The sequence below is a fragment of the Trachinotus anak genome, unplaced genomic scaffold (genome assembly GCF_046630095.1).
Source record: "Trachinotus anak isolate AG129_WGS33_773 ecotype Australia unplaced genomic scaffold, CSIRO_AGI_Tana_v1 ptg000001l, whole genome shotgun sequence".
NCBI lineage: Eukaryota > Metazoa > Chordata > Actinopteri > Carangiformes > Carangidae > Trachinotus > Trachinotus anak.
In genome coordinates this window covers 614,487-636,548 of record NW_027273852.1, presented here as the reverse complement: position 1 = coordinate 636,548, position 22,062 = coordinate 614,487, and the positions used below count along the sequence as shown (strand labels likewise).

Here is a 22,062-nt window from a genome sequence, read left to right as displayed (position 1 = left end):
AAAAATATATTTTATTGCAATATGTTTTTTGAAAGCATTATATACTGTATATTATTATATTAGTCTGCACATGAAGCAGCAAGTACAAGAAGCTCAAGACACAATATCACTGCTGAGGACTTACACAGAGAGATTTAGACACAAGTTCATGATTGCACTATATTTGAGTTAATTAAACTCTGGCCTCTCACTAAATACTGTTGTGGTTTATCACATTCTGTGCCAAAATAAATATTAAAAGGTATGTAATGTTTGCATTCATCTTTAATATTTCAAAAAGAAGTACATACAGGCCTTCCTTTGTTTCCACGTGGTCCTCTGTCTCCTGGAGAGCCGGGAGGTCCCTGTTGTTATTAACAACAAAGAGAATCAGTGAAAAAAAGAGTGTGATAACACTGCAATCACATCATAACAGTGTGCTGCATTTCAAAATACTGTGGTGCTTAAAATGTAACAGCGACTCAGGCGATTGCAGGACTCTTCAGTTGTGGGGACGTCCTTGTAAGGTGAAGTTATGCAGGAGGTAACTGTCCTCTTATGCCATCTAGTGTCAATTCAGGTGGTTGAACATTCATAACAAATCTGCCAACAACAAAGATGCTCACCATAGGTCCAGGACGGCCCCTAATTCCAGTCACCTGCAGGGAAATCATCAAAAACAGCAGTTAGATCCCACATTTAGACTGAGCCTTTCTGGAAGGTGTAAAAATATATATCTATATAATAATGTTATAGCAAACACTCACAAGTGGGACATCCCCAGGTTCACCCTTCTGACCCTGAATTAACAGACAGAATCGATAAGACCTTTCAAACTTATTACATATTACATGATGGTGATAATATCACTACAAAACTGATAAAGCAGAAATATCCAGTGTCATAAAACTGTGATGTACCTTATAGATCCTGCCCCCGCCTGTAGGAAAACAGATAAAAGATCACATTATTATCCTATCATATCCTCACCATGAGCGTGTCAGGGGGTAGGCAGAAAAGCCCTCATTAAATGATCAGTGTGGAAGCTGAGACTGCTGAGTGCATGCTGAAGCAGTTAGGGAGAGATTCATTTGTCGTCATTACGCAGGTCAGACGAGGTAAACAAAGGCAAACTAGTCGATTAACCCAGTCAATCTGATGTCACTCAGTCTCAGCACGGGTGCAGCCTCCTGATAATGGCAGTAATTTGTTCATTGTCTCTGGCAGATAAATAAATCAGCTCACTGACAACCTGTGAGAGCTGAAACATCTTTCAGGGCCGTGATTTTGTAATTACTCTTGATTGGAACTTAACGCTTGTCGTCATTTGAGGCTGTTAAAGTTTGTGTCAAAACGAGGACGTGTGAATGAAGGTGGCCTCTATCTACTATATGAATTAAAAATCAGTCCCTTGATGGACACGTTTGTCATTTCTAAATCTGACAGACAACCACGGAGAGCAAATGCTCGCTCACCGAAAGTGCTCGTCCCGCCACCACCGGTGGAGGTTTCAGTCTGACACACGGGGCAGCACTCGCCGTCTGGGATGTACATCTTCTCACAGTTACTCAGCTCATCGCACTGGATTTCATCGCACAGGACCTGACCGTTGTCACAGACACAGATCCGGCATGGCTCTGGCTTCCAGATGTCCCTGTTTGTGTAGACCTGGCCGTCTGCCGTGCAGCTCACGTCATCTCCTGGAACAGAGAGGAGAGGAGGAGGTTACTCTTATTTTATCAACTTCGTATCAGTTCAGGTAAAAGCAAAACTTTCTAAACTTTTGTTAATCCACACAACAATGTTTGCCAAGCACACCTGTTCTTAGTTAAGATCCTCCTGAGAGAAAAAAAACAACCTTTCTGAGATTTCAGGTCAAAATGCATCTTTTGTTCAAGTGATCATACTCATCAGAGCACAAGGAGGAAACCACGTGTTTTTGAACAGACAAAAAGCAAACAATTATCCATTCTTTCTCTGTTTAGGGTCATGGGGGCTGAAGTCTGTCCCAACTTGTCCCAACAGGCTCCAGAAGTGATCTGTCCTTGGAGCAGCTGCCTCAGGGGGATCAGTGGCTGAGTTATTGTACATCCTGTTTGGTAACACTGCAGGGTTTTATATTTGCAATAGTGTCTGTAAATCATTTTCTAGTGGCAAAGACATAATCTCAGGTTGATCTTAACCACATGAAACAAATAATCTAAACACAAATCCCCCAAAAAAAACATGCAGGAAATGCAATGCCAAACGAACAACAACATATACTTTATATACGCAAATGTGCCAATATTCTGCACAAGGACTCAGAGAAAACAGGTCTGGAAAATGCAAGGCTTTGTTGTAGTGAAATTTCCAGCCGTTAGACATGAGATCATTTCCTCCAGAGGCAGCGTCTCAAAAACTTGACTCCCGTTCAAAAGACAAAACCTGCAAACCACCAGTGAAGCCACTGTTTCTCTCAGACGTCTCATTAACCACTTCGGGTTGAAAGTTGACTTTTAATGTGTGGCTGCTCTTGTGCCCCATGCTACCTCACACACAGCAAGTTATTAACAGCTAAATACAACATTTTGTTCACAACAAGCCTGAAAAAAAATTATAAATTCTAACAATCTTATTTTTTTCATCTTTCCAGGGCATTTGTTCATGAAAAAAAAGGAAAGAAGTGAATGTAACGGGAGTCCCCCAGTCGGCTGTGGGGTGTGTCCGGCAGTGGGTCCGAGATCTGAACCCACATCTGTCAGGTCTCCAGAAGCCTTCACCTGTTTCTGTTATAAACAGCAGGTGGCAGCTCTGAGCTTCAGGCTGCAGGTAAGGCAGGTTGGTCAAGCTACAGGAAGCAAGAGGTTGCAGACAGGAGCCTAACAACTGATGAAGGTTCATATAATCACGTATAATCGACATTAACTCAGTCTGTGGACAAAACTGGCTTCATTCTACACTGTGGAAAAGTCAAAGAGCAGCAACGACAGGTAGAAGCGCAGGTCTGCAAATACTGAGGCCTGAAGCAACGAGACTACATGTTGTAACACGACCCAGCTCCAGATTAATATTTATGTTGGACGAGCCTGAGAGAGAAAGTGGCAAATCATACTTGAGTTGTTTGTATTTTATGTGAGTGTAATATAAGAGGAGCTGTGTACAACAGGGTAATTCTGAGTTGCCAGTCACAGGAAATCCCCTTTATTTAGTCCAGTAAAGCTTCACTCAGCTGTAGAGAAAAAGACTAAACCAAACTTTAAAATGTACGAGCGATGATCACAATCAGAGTCTATCATTGATCATTAGTGTTGATGCACTTTAGGAACCTGACTCCACTTTTCAGTGACTCTCAGTGAAACTCCACACATCACCAGGAACAGTTTTACAGCACAAATATAGCGGAAGATATGATTACAGATGTACAACCAGACAAAGGTGATAAGTATAAGCAAATAATAAGACGGCTGATGCACAGCTCATATGATTTGTGTGTAACGTTCATGTGGACTTTACTGACGTCGACCTCTGGCTGTTCATAAAGTGCTCTATACCCCAAATTTATTGGCACCAGTAGGGTTAAACGAGAAAAAGTATGATAACACATTGCATTAAGTGAGTCTCAGACAGAATATTTAGAGGGTTAACAACAATCATTAAGAGTATACTGCGTAAAACACACAGTTTTATATGGAACAATGTTAATATACTTTATAAAAAGTTCCCACTTTGGTGCCCCTCCCATTGGTAGCTGCAAAAATACCCTGACAGTCATACACCATCAGCACCTCACTGAACCACTCAGTTAACTGACAAACATATTGCGAGGCTTCAATATAATGTAATAAAACATCATCCAATGACACCTGGGCCGCTCATTTCAATATCATCCACAATCTGCAGTGATGAAGCCAAGGACGCATGAAGACTCTTGGCACAAGATCAGACAAAGTTAATGCATAGACAGAGGGATGTGAGTGATGAATTACATTTAAACTTGCCTTAACAAGACATCAGTGGGTCTCAAACTCCTCTAATTAAAGGAAACTCAAGGTTTGGATGCTGAAAAAAAAAGCACCATGTAATCAGACACTCTTAAGCTCATTACATCTAATCTCACAAAAATGGGTGGTTGTGATTTGGGTAATACCCACAGACTGCCATTCTGCCATTTTTGTTTTTTCATTTTTCTACCCCGTTTTTCTCATTCATGGTAAAATCTGTCTACTGTAAGTGTATTTATTGTATCATTGTAATTCAATAATTGTGAAAATTAACAATAAAAATCATTATTGGTTCTTAGAAGAGGCTATATATGTTGAAATTTAAAGCAAGGCTACAATTGTAATCAACCCCTTAACACACAACAGCCGTCAACAGACTCTTTAGTGTCACGCTTCTCTCATCCAGCTGTGTTGGCTGAGGACTGCACCTTTTATCTGTACTTTAGATCAACACTCTTACAGAGCAGTACAACCTGAAAGTGCGCTTTCTCAGTCATCCCTGTTCTGTCAGCGGCAAAGTATTTGACGACACCAAAAACACGACGTAGCTCTGCAGTGAAGTTTCCTGCCTTTTCACGGCCAGTAACATCCCACTGTCTCAGCTGTGGCCTTTTGAAATGGAAACCAGTCCTCCACAGAACGCAGGAGCCCATGAATCTTCATTTTTGCAAAGAAGACATCTCTTTTACTGCAATGATCTGTTTTTTTTTCCCACAAGAATAAGCTCAGCTGCTCTCTAGAAATATTGACAGGAACTATGACTGACAGGATTTAATTGTTTCTTTAGCCTCAAACAAACTGGATTGTCCCTTGTTGGAAGAGGGGTTCAAATGTGTCCTTTTCAGGCCTGAGAAGTAGCAGGGGAACCATTTCTTGCTGGTGGGTTTTGAGAGATTTTAAACACTGTGTGCTGGGAGAGTTTGAAATTTACTGGAAGAGAAGTGTGGTTTTCAGAGCAGTCTTAAAAACCCCACCGCAAGCATTGAGGGGGGGGGGGGGGGGGGGGGGGGGGGGGGGGCGTTCACTTTTTCCCTCCTCTCAGCTAATTCATTGCAGGTTCCACACTTTTCCACAGACGCTGTAAAGGCACAGTTTAATCGTGACCATGGTGAAAAGGCATGTCCCCCCCCCCACACACACACACCCCCACCCCCACCCCCCAATCCGACGGTGACTGCTTGATCTGGTTTTTCCACTAGTCAGCTAAGAGGGCAGACGGTTTCCTCTCCTGATTTAAAACATGGAGTCTGGGGCTCTTCAACATGACTCATCTGTCTGCTCTGCACCTATCGTTTAACACGGTGCATCAGACACCGGCCAGATAACCAAAGAGCCCAGCTTCCTCTCTGAAGTCAGCCGTGAGGAAAAGCCTGGGGAACGTACTGTTGCGCTGCCACAAATGTGATGTCGCTGGCAGATGTGAGGAAGAAAAAAAAACACAAAAAAAACACCAAAAAAAAAGAGATAGTTTATGGATTTTCCTTGGCTAATATGGAAATACTCATAACATAGTGTGTTTGGGGAGAATCTGTTGCAGCCAAAAGTCCAGGGGTTAGAAAATGACCCTATGGAAACAATGAGTCATTTTAAACTGGATCTCTCATTTCCTTTAGCAAAAAAACAAAAAAAGATGAGTGCAGGCCCAAAACTGGCGACCTCACTGTTGTCTGATTTTCAGAAAGATAGTGCTCATTGGACGGTACGTTTATGGAATCAAACCACATGTAAAATTTGTTTCCACTCTTCTCCTGAACAACCTCCTCATTGCAGCGAGAGTAACTTGCCCCAAACGACATGGTTAATACCGTGAGGAGTCCAGCCTGATCCCTCGTCCAGATGCAGATGAGTTACAGCTGCAGAGGGGTGGCTCTGCAGCAGCTGCGCTTTCCAGCTCCAAAACCCCTGGTGTCATGGCCAAACATAAATCTTCCCTCTGTAAAGGACCTCTAACTCAACTTGTGGCTGGTCCACTGATAAAGCTGTGTATAAAACCAGCCAGTCCGCAAACATCATTCAAGGCCTTTGCCATGTTAGCCCAAAGCCTGAGGTGTTACGGGTCAAAAACAAGGACACCCACCTTTTGGCTCACACGTCAACACAGTGTTTTGCTTCAAAGCGAGTCTGCACCCTGTGATTATCCCTCACACTGGTAGCTTTTTTTAATCTGGATTTTAATTTGTCACACAGGCATCCTGTCTGTTCAATACTCTGAAGTGTGGAGGATTTGCTGTATTATGTTGACAGGGCTTGAAATATAAAAGAACGCTCCAGTTTGAACATGCTCTTCACCTTGGCTTCCACAAACAAAGCTCAGTAACTGGAGGGAGGGGTAGGGAGCACGGGCCAGGAAAGTTAAAATGAATAAGTAGCTCACTGATTACATGTCTGGGCTTTTCCATCAACAGGCCCCATCTCCAGTGGGTCTTCCTTTAAAGAGGCAACCACAGTTATGAGCTGTCCTCATCTCATGTTCAGCCATGGGAGGATTGTGGTCGTGCTAAATTACCCCCCCCCCACCCCTAATCTATTCTGCTGACGGAGGAGAGCTGGTAACAGTACTGTGCAAACCTGAATCTTATCTTCTCTGAGTTTATTTAAATGAGCTGTAGTGGGGAACATGGCAGAAGAAGATGGATTATCCTCATAGCCACATATTCTCAAACATCCCTCACTGCCGTTGTCATGAAACAATGTGGCAGCAGTAACTGGGAGAGAGATCCTTAGTCCTCACAGTTGTACCAGTCAGATCAAACAGGGTCTGTGTCTTCACGGCACATGGAAAATGAGATTTAGCACGCGTGAGTGTTCTCACTATGAGCTAAATAAGCTGCACAACAGATGGCGTGCACTAACAGGAATCATTTGCTGTAAGTAGAGAATTAGAAAATTTGAAATGTAAAATACTAAACAGTGAATGTTCCTCACTACAAATGCCAAAAGTCAAGCCCTCTTTGGCCCGGCCTGAGGCTCTCGCCAAGGTCAGGGTCAAAGTTCAAAAGCAGGGCAATCTTTCCCTGGTCAGGCCTAAAAGCATGTGCTGCAGTGTAAACAAGGTCCAGCAGCACAGAGCCTGTCTTGTCTTCATGAGCATTATTCCTCTGGTCTCTCTTATACTCAACACTGTGATTTCATGTCCAATTATATTCTGGTTTATCCGTGGCCTCATACATTCTTTAGGTTTGTTTTGTTGCAGGCTTCTGGCCGCAAGAGGCACTTTTGTTTAGTGTGCTTTTGGCAGTAAGGTCCATTTACAGTATCAGTGGGAATGTAAACACTGATGTATAAACCATCAAACTGCACGTTCCTGCTCTCAAACCTTGAACAACTACAGTGAAGTGCACTTACTGGTCTCACACTCCTGAACCTATACATGAATTCATACAATGCAAACCAATAGACTGACTTTGGAACTAAAGGGACACATTCTGCAGCTACGTAATGCAGGTTAACCTGTTGTTTATGTGTTCGTGTGAGTCTGTAACAAAGCTATTTAACTTCACTGAGTGGATCTGTTTGACCTGAAATCAGATCTTACACAAAGTCACGGTAAACTGTCCAACATGTGGTTCTCATATCCTCTCAGGACGCTTCCAGTGCACATTGATTAAGCTAAATGAAACACACTGACACAGTTTACCAAATGTGAACAATGTGCTGCACCACCTGTCCTTTACTTTGTGAAGTGTCCCTTCGTTCACTTGATAGATAAAAAGTATTACATGTTCCTGCAGTAACGTATCAGTCATATACAGACCGTCACGATCAGACCCATAAAACACTGACATTTCCTGCTGCTGATATTTAAAACACACAGAAGTTACTCAAAAAGGGGAAAACTGCTAAATGCTCCATGCACATGATCAGCACAAGCGAAATATGATGTGGGGCATTGTCTACTCATCTAATCTCTCCACCCCTGACACATCTGTTAAACCTGTTAATATACGTTTGGCTGGTTCATGTAAAAGCAGGTATGCAGCAAAGGAAAATGGGTGATGTCAGACATTCCAGTTTACCAGAGCAGAGTGTTAACATATACAAGGGGTCGGAGCGCCCCGGTGTTTTACATCAACTGAACTCACAGCCAGATGTGAAAGAATAAACTGTGGATTCTGGCCACAGAACAACTCAGAGGAAAGTTGTCTTCAGCACAATACGCTTGAGCTGATCGAAACACAGAGAAAGACAGTGACGGCTGGTGTTTCAGGGCTTTATGTTTTAAAATACTGTAAAATATCGTCACCAACATTTAGATTCTGTGGACGGTACAAACATTATTGTGCTTTTCATTGTTGTCTTATCTTCTACATTCTCAGCTTCACTCCCCTGAGAATTTGACACAACTATCACAACTTATGAATTTATTTGTAACTTTGGTGATCAAAAAGTTCATAATGGAAATTGCCATAAAATTCTTTTAATGTATAAAGAAAGTCTGATTAAAAGGTTTTAAGTAAGCTTTAATTATAGGATCAGCCTTTTCCGGCCTCCTCCATCCGACGTAATGAATGAAAGCTCTACTGGTCATCTCAGAGGAATGTCTTCGCTCGGTTTCAACACAAATAATATGCATTGTGCACCGTACACTGTAAATAAACCTGATCCCTAAGTGATACCTATTATGAGGGTTTAAGGTTTTAGAGAGTCTTGTAATCTTGTTGCCTGATGTCAGGCAGTGTGGTGAAGATATCTCCTTTAACTAAGAAAGAACTGTAGACATTTTAATGCATCTGTCTCTTAACATCAGAAACACTAGAGACAGTGTGCTCTGTGGATTATCCAGAGAAGCAGGGACAGAAACATTCAAACGTCCCTTTTGCCACAGTAAACACCACAAACTCAGTTCAGTTAACTTTAAAGTTATCGGCGTGGCGGCACTAATCTCACAGACAGAGCATTAGTTCAGCGGTTAATCTGAAATGATCTGCATGGTTAGACAGCACTAGATGTCAGTGGTAAAATATGTTTTTTTGGGTCAACCAACAGTTTAAATCATTAAATCATCCACACTCTGCACTTTTAAGCCTGCTGAACACATCTGTTTGCTCTTTCAAGCGCAGACCGAGGTGCTGGCACAAAATGTCTGTGTCTCTCCTTCGTCCTGGTCTCTGCATCTCGCTGTGATTGTGTGAGAGTCCGTGAACATAATCACATGTGGCTGATGATTAAATCGGTCGCATTAACATAACATCTTGCAAACAATTTCATGGGTGCAGGCTTTTGGCTTTCTGCAGAAATGACTTACCAAACAGAAATCCAACAAATGCAACACAACGTACTTTGCTCAAACTTTGCATTTTGAAACATTTCAAACAATCTACGAGCTCACTTGTAAAAGTCAAATGATGGATCACACATGTTCAACTATTATCATGCTTAAGGTGGGGCAGCACTTGGAGTAGTTTTATGAGGCGTCCTGTACTGGTGGTGACGAGCTGCCCCAAAGGCAAGAGAGATTTTATTGGCTCCACATTTTGTCTGACCTCAGCGCAACAGCAGTTTAAAGATGCTGCATCCTCTCCTCAAACCAAATGGCTGCCGAAGGCTCCTTTTTTAAATCCCTCGTTTTCTTTTGCATTAGCCTGTGTTTTCTCATATCCTCGTCAAGCTCTCCAATCTTCCTCTCTCCCTCCTAATCCCTGTCAAAGCACACAATCTCCTTTTGGACTTTAGCTTCGCGCTGCTCTCTTTCTCCCTTTTCTGCTCTCCTTTCTTTTACTTTCCCTTCCCTATGTACACCTATTTCAACAGTGTACTGGTGCCACTATGGGACCGACACCTCTTAAAAAAGATGAGAACAAAAAACCATAATCTCCTTTTAAACTATGCACACAGCCCTTAATATAATCTGCAGGTCCAGTAAATCATGTCCCTTAAGAGCACGCTGTTGTAGAGTACTACAAGAGAACTTACAAACTATATTAAAAGAGGTCAGAGGGTTTAGGGAGTGAATGGACACTTACACAAACCACTGCAATGGTTTTCCAGGGCAGAAAATAACATCATGATCCATCCAAAACACCACTGCAAGATTCTTGTTTTACATTTATGTGACATGATTTACACAAATACAATTTCACAAATTGGTTACAGTCCCAAAACCTGGATCAGAAAGCCAGTGTTATGGAGAAGCTTTTGGAAGCAAAGACTGAACCTGAAAAGAAAATAATGTCTGAGCAGATGTTTAGGCCAAAAAATCCCCAAAATGTTTTGAGATATGCTTGACTTGGCCTAAGTCCACTGTCATCTCTAAAATGGAAACCATGACTTAACTCCAGGTGAACTACATCAACTGTTCTCCTTGAACTTATAGACAGTTACAATGTCTATAATGCTTAGTTTAACTAAAGACAGGAAGGATTAGCAGCTTAGGTCGTTTCCAGTGACGGAGTCTCTGCAGGTACAAACCACCTGGGACCTTCACTGGTTGTAGAAGACTCACTTAAAGCAGTGCAGAGGCTCTGCTGGCCAGTAGCCATGTTAGCTGAGGTTAAAGACAGATAGATAACAGAGCACAGAGAAGGGCCTGGAAGTCAGTCGACACTATGGGGCCCCGTCCCTGTGCTGATATCGCTTAGGCTGAAGCCCTGGGGGACACACCAGAATTTATCACTTTCCCTTTATTGCTTAATGGAGGCTTTGAAGTTTACTGCAGCCTGCATTTTTGTAAAAGCTGGAGACAGACAGAGACAGTGGTGACGAGGTCAGAGGGGCAGTGTTGTGATGCAGTTTAGTTCAGAGAGGTCACTGAGGCCTGAGGTGTAGTCCCTTTAAAATCTGACTGACTGACAAATCAGATGATAGATTATCAATGATATATCATGTCTGTACAGGCAGATTATTGGTATGAAACAGGGTCTTGATGACATAATTTGTCCACTAGAGAGCACTAACAAAGTTAATTTAACGGTAACATGATCTGTTCAGTACATATCGTCACAATCATTTGTTTATGTGTTTATTTAAAAAATACTGAGCAAGGATAAATCTTCATCTGATTTTTTAAAATTTCTTAAATCATAATATCAAAATCGTCAAAATCCAGCATCACTGTTACGCCTCTTGCGAGTTAAATTTTGCTGCCATCATTTTATTTCTTTAAGGGTGGATCAACAGAGTGTTAATCATCTTGGCCGGGACGCAGCTGCATGTAATTTAAGTGGGCCTCATATAAATGTCTCATGAGTTTCATGCATTGTGTAGAAACTGTGTTGCAGGCAGAGTCTGGGGAGCTTGTTTGTGACTTTTGAGAGGACGAATCAAACAATGAAATGTCATATTACTTAACACAATTTCATGTTTTGAGGGAAATTATGTCTAAATTAAATTGTGGTTAAATCTACTTACAAGTAAATGCTCTCCCTCGCTCTCTCTCTCTCTCTCTCTCACACACACACACACACGCACACACACACACACACACACACACACACACAGACCTGCATTTCTCTAATGAGACAAGTATGAGGGTTTTATTTCCCAACATGTCCATGTGACATTATAGCAAACGACAAAAATGCAACAACCAGTGCAGCACTTTTTTTACTCGTATCTTGAGAGCGTGCAGCGGTGCCAAGCGCTGGATTATTTCTTGGCAGATCTGTTGCAGTTTGTTTGCTGCTGCTCCTCCTTTCTGTCAGTAACAGATGCATACTTTATTCACCATGTCATAACCAGCTGTGAGAGCCTACGAGATCTCCTCCCAAAGGGCAGAAAATGGCTCTAATCATAGTTTTCTTCAATTCTACAGAACTAATCGCCAGCTGACCTAATTTTGTTAGATTTTGTTTTTTCGTTTGTTAGAAAAGTGAAGAGACTTTTTGTAAAGTTAATGTGTTTGATCATCAGCATCAGTGCTGGCATCAGTGCACGAATCTTTTACTTTTGTCCCTGACATTATTTTAACAAATGCAAGAAACTGTTGTTACAGTGTCAAAAAGTAATTTGAAAAAAGCAAACACTGTTTTCAGCCCATGTCTGTCGTACAGTATCTTGAGCACGAATCACAATGGTCATTAACAACAAGCCGAGCTGAAACATGCGCTGTTCCAGAGGAAATTCCAGTTTGACATGACTTCCTGTGCTGGAGTTGGACCACTCTGCTGAGATGTACACAGAGGCATTTGCCCTTGTTGACATGCACCAAACAATCCTTTGGGTTTCCTTCACATTGCCTCTTCTTTCCACACCCGTTCACATTCTCTCTGTTTGGCTTTAGCTCTGATCCTCTGTCCTTGCCTTGACTCCTCTGTGTCCTCTTCCTCCTCCTTTCTCTTACATCCCCCTGTTCTTTCCACTCTCATCTGCAGCTGTGCCGGTGCTTTGTCCTGATGAAGTGAATCTTTTATCCCCTCCTGTCTTGCCCCATATTTAAAGCTTATGCTCCTAAATAAGAGGCTAGAGCCCATGGAGCCCTAATTAAATTTTGCTCAGGTAAATAAATACTGGCATGATGTGATGCACAACACAGACCAAGCTGTGTAAACCTCAGGTATTTGCTGGTGTGGCTGATTAACTGAAGTCTGAGTGAAAATGTCTATACAACACAGCAATTACACGGTCATTCTGCCGGATACTGTTTCTTTAGGGAAACCTATGTGGCTTCGCTTTGATTCTGAAGTATATTTACAAAAATACAAAGTGCTAGTATTTGATGTCACTCATATGGATATAATTTTAAAGCTAGTAAACTATAAATTAGCATGCCAGCATGTGGATTTGTTGCTCTCCTGGCTGAAATGTTTCTAACTTTCCACAATGTCGTGTAAACAGCTACAAACACAGAGCAGTGAGGATGCTCGCGAAGACTGGGGAGCAAGTGCTAGCTGGCAACTTGAAATTAAACTAAATCGTCTCATAGTCAACAGTTAGCTTTGCCAGTTTAAATCATTCTGAGTGACTGCAGCTCTCCTGGATTCTTCTCTGCAGCAGCAGTGAAATCATCGAGGTTAAATGGCAGCCATGAGTCACCGGCTACAGGCAGACATTTCCACATCTCGTCGGTCTGGCTCCATGTGAGAAGCGTCTGTTCGGGAACACTGACTGGATACTGCAGCCAGTGGGTAAGGGGCAGCACAGACTCACATTGTGTTAGAAGAATGCACCCTTCTTTTTACTGACTGACTTACTTCCCTACTGGACATGTTTTAAATCCATCACACAGAAGCCTCAGTGAGCGATGACGTTCTGATGCAACAGACGATGATCTAATGAAAAAAAAAAAAAGTTCCTAGCTACTCCTAGAACCTCCTCAGCCAAACTTTTCTTCCTGTTGATCTGTGTGACGTCTGCAGCCAAAGTTTGACCAAGAACTCATCTTTTCATCACATGTGATTTACTCCGCGCTCCACAGGACTCACAAACCTGCCGCTGCTGCCAGCTAATACCCGTATCTGCCTCGCGCACAGTGTGACTGTGATTGCAGAGCATTTCAAGAAACATCATACCCTCTGCTGAGATCTGGCAGTGTTGCACAGTAAGGACAGCAGCACTATGTGTGTTGGATCTCTACTAAGCCTAATATTTTTTCCTCAGAACATGAGCCTCTTGGTGAATGTCCATGTTTGTACTATAGCAGACCATTGTACATTCATTATAGTGATTCATTTTGTCTTTGCTGTAAGACTTTATTCCACTGATGTGGTGTAGAAATATAAAACACATAAGACCAGGTGAGCAAGTCTCGACAGGAATTTCAACAGACTGGGTCCAAGTCAGTCAAGACATCCATCACGCACCATCAACATAAAGTTTATTTTTTATGTTTCTGGAACTAAACTCCTAACTTTAGCGTAATAATTCATAAAAGACCATATAATTTAATATTATTGCATTTAACAGACTGCAGTAATGTAATTCTTGCTGCTTGCGCTCTGCTGGTGGAGGACCACCTGGATTCACAACCACCTCCGGGCACTTCACGGCACTTACATGAGGCATTTCACTGTTAAGTCAATCAGCTGTCCAACAAGTTGTTAAGGGCCTAAACATATCGCAGGCCACATTGCTAACCCTTGTCACCCACTGTCACCCATGCAGCTCCACTTGTACACGCTCAGAAGCTGTAATATACACAACCTAGCTGTAACATAGAATTTAGGCTGGACCACAACCTGCAATTGTGGCCGACAGACACCATTTTGTGGCATTTAAACAAGGAAAGCATAGTGTTTGAGTATCCGGCAGACAATATTATCACATGTTTAAGACTTTATGAATTAATGTTGCCTTCAGAAGGTGACTTTTATAATATAAAATATGATTATTACTTCATTAAAATACCATTATATTTAAGGCAAAGGCCGCTGTACAGTGTTGTCTTTCTAAAGCTCAGCTCTGACTCAAACACACATTTCCTATTATGACAATATTTTTTTATTTCTGACAATTTGCAAATTTACTCAACAGCAACTGTGATCTAATTTACTGAATCATCACCTGGCTGAAAACGCTTCACCACAGAGAGAGAGTTGGACAGATGGGACATAACTTCTCATAAAATTGGAGGATTTAAAGCAATTATGGCACCTTTGAAATTGTCAGCAGGGGAGACAGAGAACATGTTCGAGAGGGGGGCTAAGGTACACTCAGGCCTGCCAACCTACAGAAGATAAGCTCCAGAGGGCAAAAGTCCTCCTGATCCCCTGGAAAAACTACAACCAGCTGTTTAAACAGTCTCAACACTGTTGAGGAAAACTTCACTGTGACCAGTGATGGCAGTTGGGTTTGTTTTCCTGCTATTCAGTGATTGACAGTATTACTTTTTACATGTTGAGATAAATGACAATCAACAATAATTACTTTTTATTGAATGATTAAAGGGCTTTTCCAACAAGACAAGTGATAAGAGACAGATTAAAGACAGAGTGGTGAAAGCAGAAGGATAAGATACCCTTTAACCCTCAGAATCAGTCAAACTTCTAAAACACTGGGTCCTACATTTCCCATAATGCAACTGTCTAGTGTCTTTCTTTAGACCCTCCCTGCCTGGTATATGCTGACTTCTTTCAAACTCTAAATCTCCAGGTTGAAAAACAGACTTCATCAAAAACAAAAAGTCTCAGCCCTGATGACATCATCGGGGGCTGTAAGACAGAAACTTCCTGTATCCAGATCCTAGCTTAACTGTTTTGTAACCATGGTAATTAGTGTTAGGGTCTGACTTAAGGAAAAGCCTTTACAGATTAATAGTTTCTATGTCAATGTGTCTATAAATCTTAAATAAACTCTCCTAGCTTTAGGAACCGTTTACTTGTCCTAACCTCCACTTTTCCACCACTTGGCTAACATGTTGAATCCTTATGGCTCCTTTTTTATTGCTTTTAGGCAGAACTTATTCATGTGTTGCAGCTTGGCAATAAAACACTCATTTTTTTGACAAATCTAAAGTGTTACAGAAGCACCTCAGCAAGATGAGAAAAGTAGCATCAGTTGCTAGGTAACGGGCACAAAAGCTGATAACTGATGTTGGAGTATTTGGGATTTCCTAACATGTGATAAGATAGGATGAAGTTATTTAAGATAGGATTCCTGAAGTTAGATAGGATTTACTTCTGTACTACCAATGTGGGAAAAATCCTCTCTCAGCCCCAGAACTACAGGGGCCAAGTAGCTCCTCCTGACATGTAAATTGAGCCTTACGTGCCACTTAAAGGGTACAATGGTGGGATGCAGAATCCACTCCTGTATCTGAACAGTGAAATTAGTTTTATTTGTTTGATCATGACACATCATATGCAAATTTACTGGTCGACCTCTTGTTCTGTGAATAGCATGAGTAGCAGCGCTGGCACATTTTTAATCCGAATGAAATGACGACAGTTGCAGCATAGCCCCACCCATTCTGTGTTTAAGCTCCGCCCTGTCATCCTCCCACATGGACCAGCTGAGAGGATCACAGGGGAGACGGGTGAGCAAGTGCCAATCAAGCACCAGGAAACCTGACAGGAGGAGCTGTAATTGCACAGCTTTTGAACAAATAGTTGTTTTAGCTTGAACCATGTGGAGGTGTTCAGTGTAAAGATAAGGGCGCTAACGTGCTCTCAGGCAAACCATATCTATCTGTGTTCAAGTCACCTTATAGTAGTGTTGGCACATGATGTCTTACAGAACGCAGTCATTCAACGTCCTCCCCTTCCAACTATCGCTGAGACTTAATAAAAAAAATATTTTCCATATACTGCCAAATTTTAACATCTGGAAGTCATCCCCTCCACCCCCACCCCCCACCCCACGCCTCCATTTGCTGACTGCAATAATTTAGTTTATAAGTAGTTCCCATAGAGCCGTCCTCACAGGCAAAGGATGCATTAAAAATCTATCAGTCCCGTCGCCTGTGCTACCAGGACATCCCAGGTTCAGTGGCAGATGCCGCACATCAGGTAACTGATAAAACTTCCTCAAACTCAAGACAATGTGGTCCCCACCCCCCCTCAACTGTGGAAGAAAAGAGGCGTGTAATCAAGTCATAGCTCAAAAATGCAGCATGTGTTTCTAATCAAAGCCGTCTGTGGACCTGGTTGAATTCACATGTTTGGCTGTTTCAGCTTTGGTAGAAAACAGCCCATTTGTTGCAATGTCAGTGATGTGGCAACAACAACTGGAACCAATTTAGAGGACAGACTGACCTAATGTAGGTTTGTTGATTTGAAATACCAGATTTTTGCCTTCAGCTTGTGAGTTTCTCTCAGTGAGGGAAAACTATTTTGAGTTGATTTTGTTGGTTCTTGGCTGTGATAACTGTCAAAAACCTGGTGCTGATGAGACAAATGTGACTCGGCTGAGAGGCTAAAGTCAGTCACATGGTTTCACAAAGACTGAGTGTTTAGTCTCTTTGATGTTAGGCGCTAAGTGGCATCTTTGAAGATGTTTTACAGCTATGTTAGTGTCTGGGAGGAGTAATGTAACACACACACACACACACAGACTTGATTCTCTCTGGCTAAACTCTGGGCACAGACTCTTGTTTTTTTGTTATTGGAGTCAATGATCTTTTGCTTCTTTTTTTTCCTTTTTCCATGTTCACATCCCCAAACCTTACTCCAAATATTGTTATTTCTTCTAATATAGGACGTAGGTTTTTGTATGAAGGCTACTCTGTATTTTTATCCAAGTAATCTATGCTGGCGTCACCATTTCCAATTGCAAGCTTAAAGTCTGCTCCTTGATCTGATTTGCCAACTTATGTTCTTCAAGCAAACTTTGTGCACATGTGCAGGCATATGACTTTCATCTGAGCTGTATAACTGCACTGGCTGAAGCTTTCCACATTTGCTTGAAACATGTTTTAAGTGTTAGGTCTGGTCCCTCAGAATCTGCTGACTTCTTTTTATTCTCTGAAAAGACTGAAAAACATTGTTTAGACTTTTCTTAGATTGTGGGTCTGCTTACAATTATGTTGTTTCATCAACATTCATCCACACTCAGTTTGCAATGTTCCAGTTAAATGGAGTAATATACAATATCACACTTCAGGCCAGTGTTCCCCACACTGTAAGTGCTTTAAGTATCTTTCTGGACGTGCACAGCCTGATACAGTTTTTTTCCTCCGCCCCACATGGTTGGTTGGCATCTTACATCTATTCACACAGCTACACAAATACCAAGAAAGCCGCACATCGAAAGTCATTCCATACAAATGTAAATGGTCATCGTGTGGAACAGGCCTCGACCGCCCCCTCACACACACGCACACATCAGTACATTGTCCCAAAAACGTTGGTGAACCACATTTTCCCTTAGTCCACAAAAACCATGAACTTTCCACTGTTTTTATTTGGTCGAAATGCAATCACCTCACCCACCACTGTTCCATGGGAGGAAGCCTGTAGGATCACTCTGCTGTTCCACATGAACAAATATGGACAGAGACAGCTCCTCAACAAGGGTGGAGAAGCTGACAGACACGGAGCCTCTAACAACTCTTGAACTTCAGACAAACAAATATTAATTCACAATCTATTTCTCTGCTCATGTCAGAACAGCACAGTGCTATAGAGGTTGGTAAAGTTGTATCTTCTTTCTTGTATCTTTGAAATCTTATGTTAACGTCGGTGACAATGTCAATGCAATGTCTCCCCATTACTCAAATCAGTATTAGTGTGAAACTATTTCTCCATAAATAGTGTGAGACATGTTTTGGGCCCTGTGCTGCATTCACCACAGGGTGGCGCTCTGTCCGGTGCCACACTTTCACACAACTGTCTCTGCTTTGTGTAAAACTGAACTTCAGGAGTGAAGCCAGCTCCTTTCAGTTAATGATATAATGAAAGAAAAACTTCAATTATCCAGAGGGAATGACAGCTTTTAAAAAAAAAACAACACTGTCTGCACTGCACTGCTCGACACCAAACTCCACCAGGGCCCCATCAAATGATCTTTCCAGTTCTCAGTGGGGGCCATGACATCATACGTAGAAACAACACAGCCCCTGTGACGACACACGAGATCAAACACGCACACAGCTGAAAAAAATGGGGGAAGCACAGTTCAAGTAAAACAAGAGCGCTCAGGTGTTCCAGCTCTGGGTGTTGCCAGCTGAAGACATCAGCAGCCCCACAGCCTCCAACAGCATCTCTGCTTCTCACGTCTCCTCACATCTGCCCTGAATTAACGTGCAGCCTGTGTTCCCTCAGAGGCACACGAGTTCTGGTGCTGAAATTCTTTTCGCAGATGTACGATGTAGTCCGAAGGTGGGAGGGAAAAAAACGGTTGTGGTAACACTTAATGAATGTTCCAAAGTGGTGGAGTGGTGCTGGAGTCGTGCAAAACCGCAAAGGTGCTCATTTCCCTCCGCTGCACATTTTCAGTGCCTGAGGGTGACATCACTTGCAATCACTGACAGATGTCCATGGGACTGTTTCCTGACATACAGGGCTCATTTGCCAATTGCAGATAATCCACACTAGAGCTGTTCAACATCTCTTTTAAATCTTCTCTGAGCTACACAGACTCTTCAGCGACCAACCACGGTTTGTCTTGATCTTCCCCACCAGAGATGTAACTTTATTGTCCATGTTCCGTGCTGTTTCTACGTATCCAGCGGAAAACCGCAATTCTTAATGCAGCAATAGAACAAATTAAGTTATAATGTACAAGGAGAATTCACATTTTTTTGCACAACACAACAAACACATAATGTAGGAAAACACAGTTTTCAAACAAATCTGCCTTATCTAAAATAACTTCTCCCTTCATCAAAAGCTCACTCTGTAAATTACTTTAAAATACTGGGACTTAAGCCAACCTCTGCTTCAGTTTGGACAAGCACAAACAAAAAGGTACTGTTCGAAGGTCAGCCAAACTTCACACATTGTAACCAACAGCGATTAGGTGTAAAGATAAACAGCAGAGGGGTTCACTTACCACTGTTCCCTTCTTGGCATGTAACAATCAAAACCTGAGCTACGGAGACCACCAGAAAAAGGAAAGTCCTTAAATGCACAAAGCTCATCATGTCTATAAGAAAGACATGAGCCTTCCTGGTGTGCAAAGCAAAGGGAAAAAGGGATGAAAAGAAAAAAAAATGCTCAGGTTATCACTGCACCACCATGAATACTAGAGTGTCTCTCCTTGTAAGCAGCAAGCAGACCCAGCCCAGACTGCGTGAGTGCTTTTTCGTGTAGTTACAGCTTTAAATGAGAAGAATGCTGGCCAGCCTAATTTTCCTCCCCCTTTTGTCAGCCCTCTCCCATAACCATCCTCTCACAGGCTTTTGTGGCTGTGGGAGAACTACACCCATGTTCACAAGTTCTCATACTTTCCAGTGATTCTTTCTGTGAGTGTAGCTGCCTCAAAATCTAATAGTCTTAACTCATAACCGCACAAAAGAGATGCCAGTGAACTGATAAGGAAAAACAACTTTGCTTGTTTGAAGATGTCACTGATTTTTGCCTCTCTTCAGAGGTGGTTGCTAAGCACGATCATAAAAGCGCTGTTTTATTGCTGTCTGTAGGACACCAAACGAGAGAGACAGAGTAAGCTGAGAATCCCTTTTTACAGGGTAATTAAAAGTAAGAATAGAGTTTTACAATTCTATTCTTTTCTGATGAATTGAAATTGATGTGAAGAAATTGTAGCACACAAGATTGCTTGTCGACTTGTTTGCTTATACAATCTCTTTAATTAGACTGTCCTGGGTAAAAAGTGCAGAGCTGTGTGTGACAGTCACTTTGGGTGGTCACAACAGTAGGTGGTCATCGTAGGGAATCCAGGGAGTAAATTTAGAGAGAAATCTCAGGTCAGCACCTCTTGACTTATGTGGAGGACACAGAATCTTCCCACATTGTCAGCATGAGCTTTACATCTGATAAGAGTGCAACATTAAACTAGGAATAATATAAACTGTTGGTATTTTCAATGCATATTACTTCACCGTGTTGTACCAATGAGGTTTTTAAACCCCCTAATCTTGTCCCTAACCTACAGTGTCATAATAAATGTACAAATTTCAACACAATCTAAAGTTTTTCTGTCACTATTCACACAGAACATGTGATGTAAACTCAGTATACATCTAATATGTTGCTTGTATACAAACCCTGTTGAGTTGCATACGAGCTAGTTTGTATAAGTGCCCTAGCCAGACACATATTTGACTATGAGTCAGGGACTACTTGGAATGATGAGCTATTCCTTTTTTCCCCCTAAAGACAGTGAGGAATCTGTTATAGTGTCTGAAATGGTTTGTAAAGGAGGCACTGATTCATCTGTGGGAAAATTAGAGACGTAGGAGGAAAAAAAAACAGGAGAAAGACTCACCAGTTTTGCTGAATCTAGGTTAGGAACAATAGGTTCTGGATACAAACATGTGGTTGAATAAATAAATTCAATACACATTTTCTATCTATCTGCCAATTTAATTTAGATTACATTTTTTATACTCAGCTAATTAAACTGACACCAAATTTTGCCACACACAACTAACCCTCAACTGTATGACAGGAAACAGCTGTGCCATGTTCCCAAGGTGTTAAAAACATCAGGTAAACTGGCTTTCCATCAGTCAGTGTGTGTGTGTGTGTGTGTGTGTGTAGAGGGGGGATGGAAAGACTAGAGCAGAGCTAATGAGAAAGACAGCTGTTTTTGTGTCAGCCACGCCCACAAACCAGGTCAGCCAATTCAGAGTCCCTCTGCTTCAGGACTCACAAGAAGCATCAGTTGTATTTTCTCTAAAAACTGTAGACTACAGGAAACATCAGGGCACTGCTAACACTGCCTGCTGCCGCCTGTTTGCCAAAGATTTTGACATGATAAAGACTGTTGCCAAAGGGAGTGTAGGTGCCCAGGGAATCAGTTTGTGTAAATCATGGTTTGTCCCCTTGGGTCTGAATACAAGCTAGCTTTCCAGCTGATTGGTTAGAAACGCCATTATTCTGCATTTGGAGTCAATGTGCCTTGCAACATGCACTTACTCTGTGGGCAGCTGTATTTTCACCAGGATACTTTTCTATTTACTTACAGTTTAAACAAGTTCCAATTATGTACTTTCTTGTTGAAAAGAGTCTAAATTTCCTAAAACAAAAGTTTTTAGGAAATATTACTCAAACAGAAGTAAATAGTGAATTTGTTAAGGACTATTTTCAGCCGAGATTAATACACATTTGGTTATGTAGTAAGTACTTATGGTAGCGGGATGGTGTATGAGAGAATGACTCAAAGTAAACTGCATGGTCATGCTTATGACAAAACATGTCATCCTCTGTGGTAGAGGAAAAAAGCTATATCTGGACAGTAGGATCAATTCATTGTTTGGTTTTGGTCTTTTCATGGAATTTTTTGAAAGGAAGAAAAATATAAGTAAGAAAAACATCACTGGTCTTATTTTAAATTTGAACCTGCAGACAAAAAGTACTTTTAATGTAGATTTTAACACTACTGGAGTACTATAAGTATACTCAAGACATCAGACTAACTATGATAAAGTGGCCTCTACTAATAAATCCAGAAAAAACCTGCTAATATTACAAATAACTCAACAACTTGAACAACCATACACCAACCACACCACTGTCCGAAAACTAGATATATTGGTGACAATGATTTGTACTGTTGTTGAGGGAAAGGCTGAGGTTTCCTTTGCTTGGATTTCCCATTTGTATTA

At 41.7% G+C, this 22,062-nt stretch overlaps 1 protein-coding gene across 1 annotated transcript in view; it reads right to left on the bottom strand.

Annotated features, from left to right (window-relative positions):
* Positions 1-19,571, bottom strand: part of col5a2a (collagen, type V, alpha 2a) — a 38,135-nt gene extending 18,564 nt beyond the window's left edge. Inside the window, exons 1-6 of the mRNA XM_071482620.1 lie at positions 19,326-19,571; positions 1,455-1,679; positions 900-919; positions 747-779; positions 606-638; positions 291-344 (exon numbers count right to left, since the gene is read on the bottom strand). Of these exons, the coding sequence (XP_071338721.1) occupies positions 291-344; positions 606-638; positions 747-779; positions 900-919; positions 1,455-1,679; positions 19,326-19,416 (456 nt within the window). The 5' untranslated portion in view covers positions 19,417-19,571. The remainder of the gene's footprint in view (positions 1-290; positions 345-605; positions 639-746; positions 780-899; positions 920-1,454; positions 1,680-19,325) is intronic.
* Between the last annotated feature and the right edge of the window lie 2,491 nt (positions 19,572-22,062).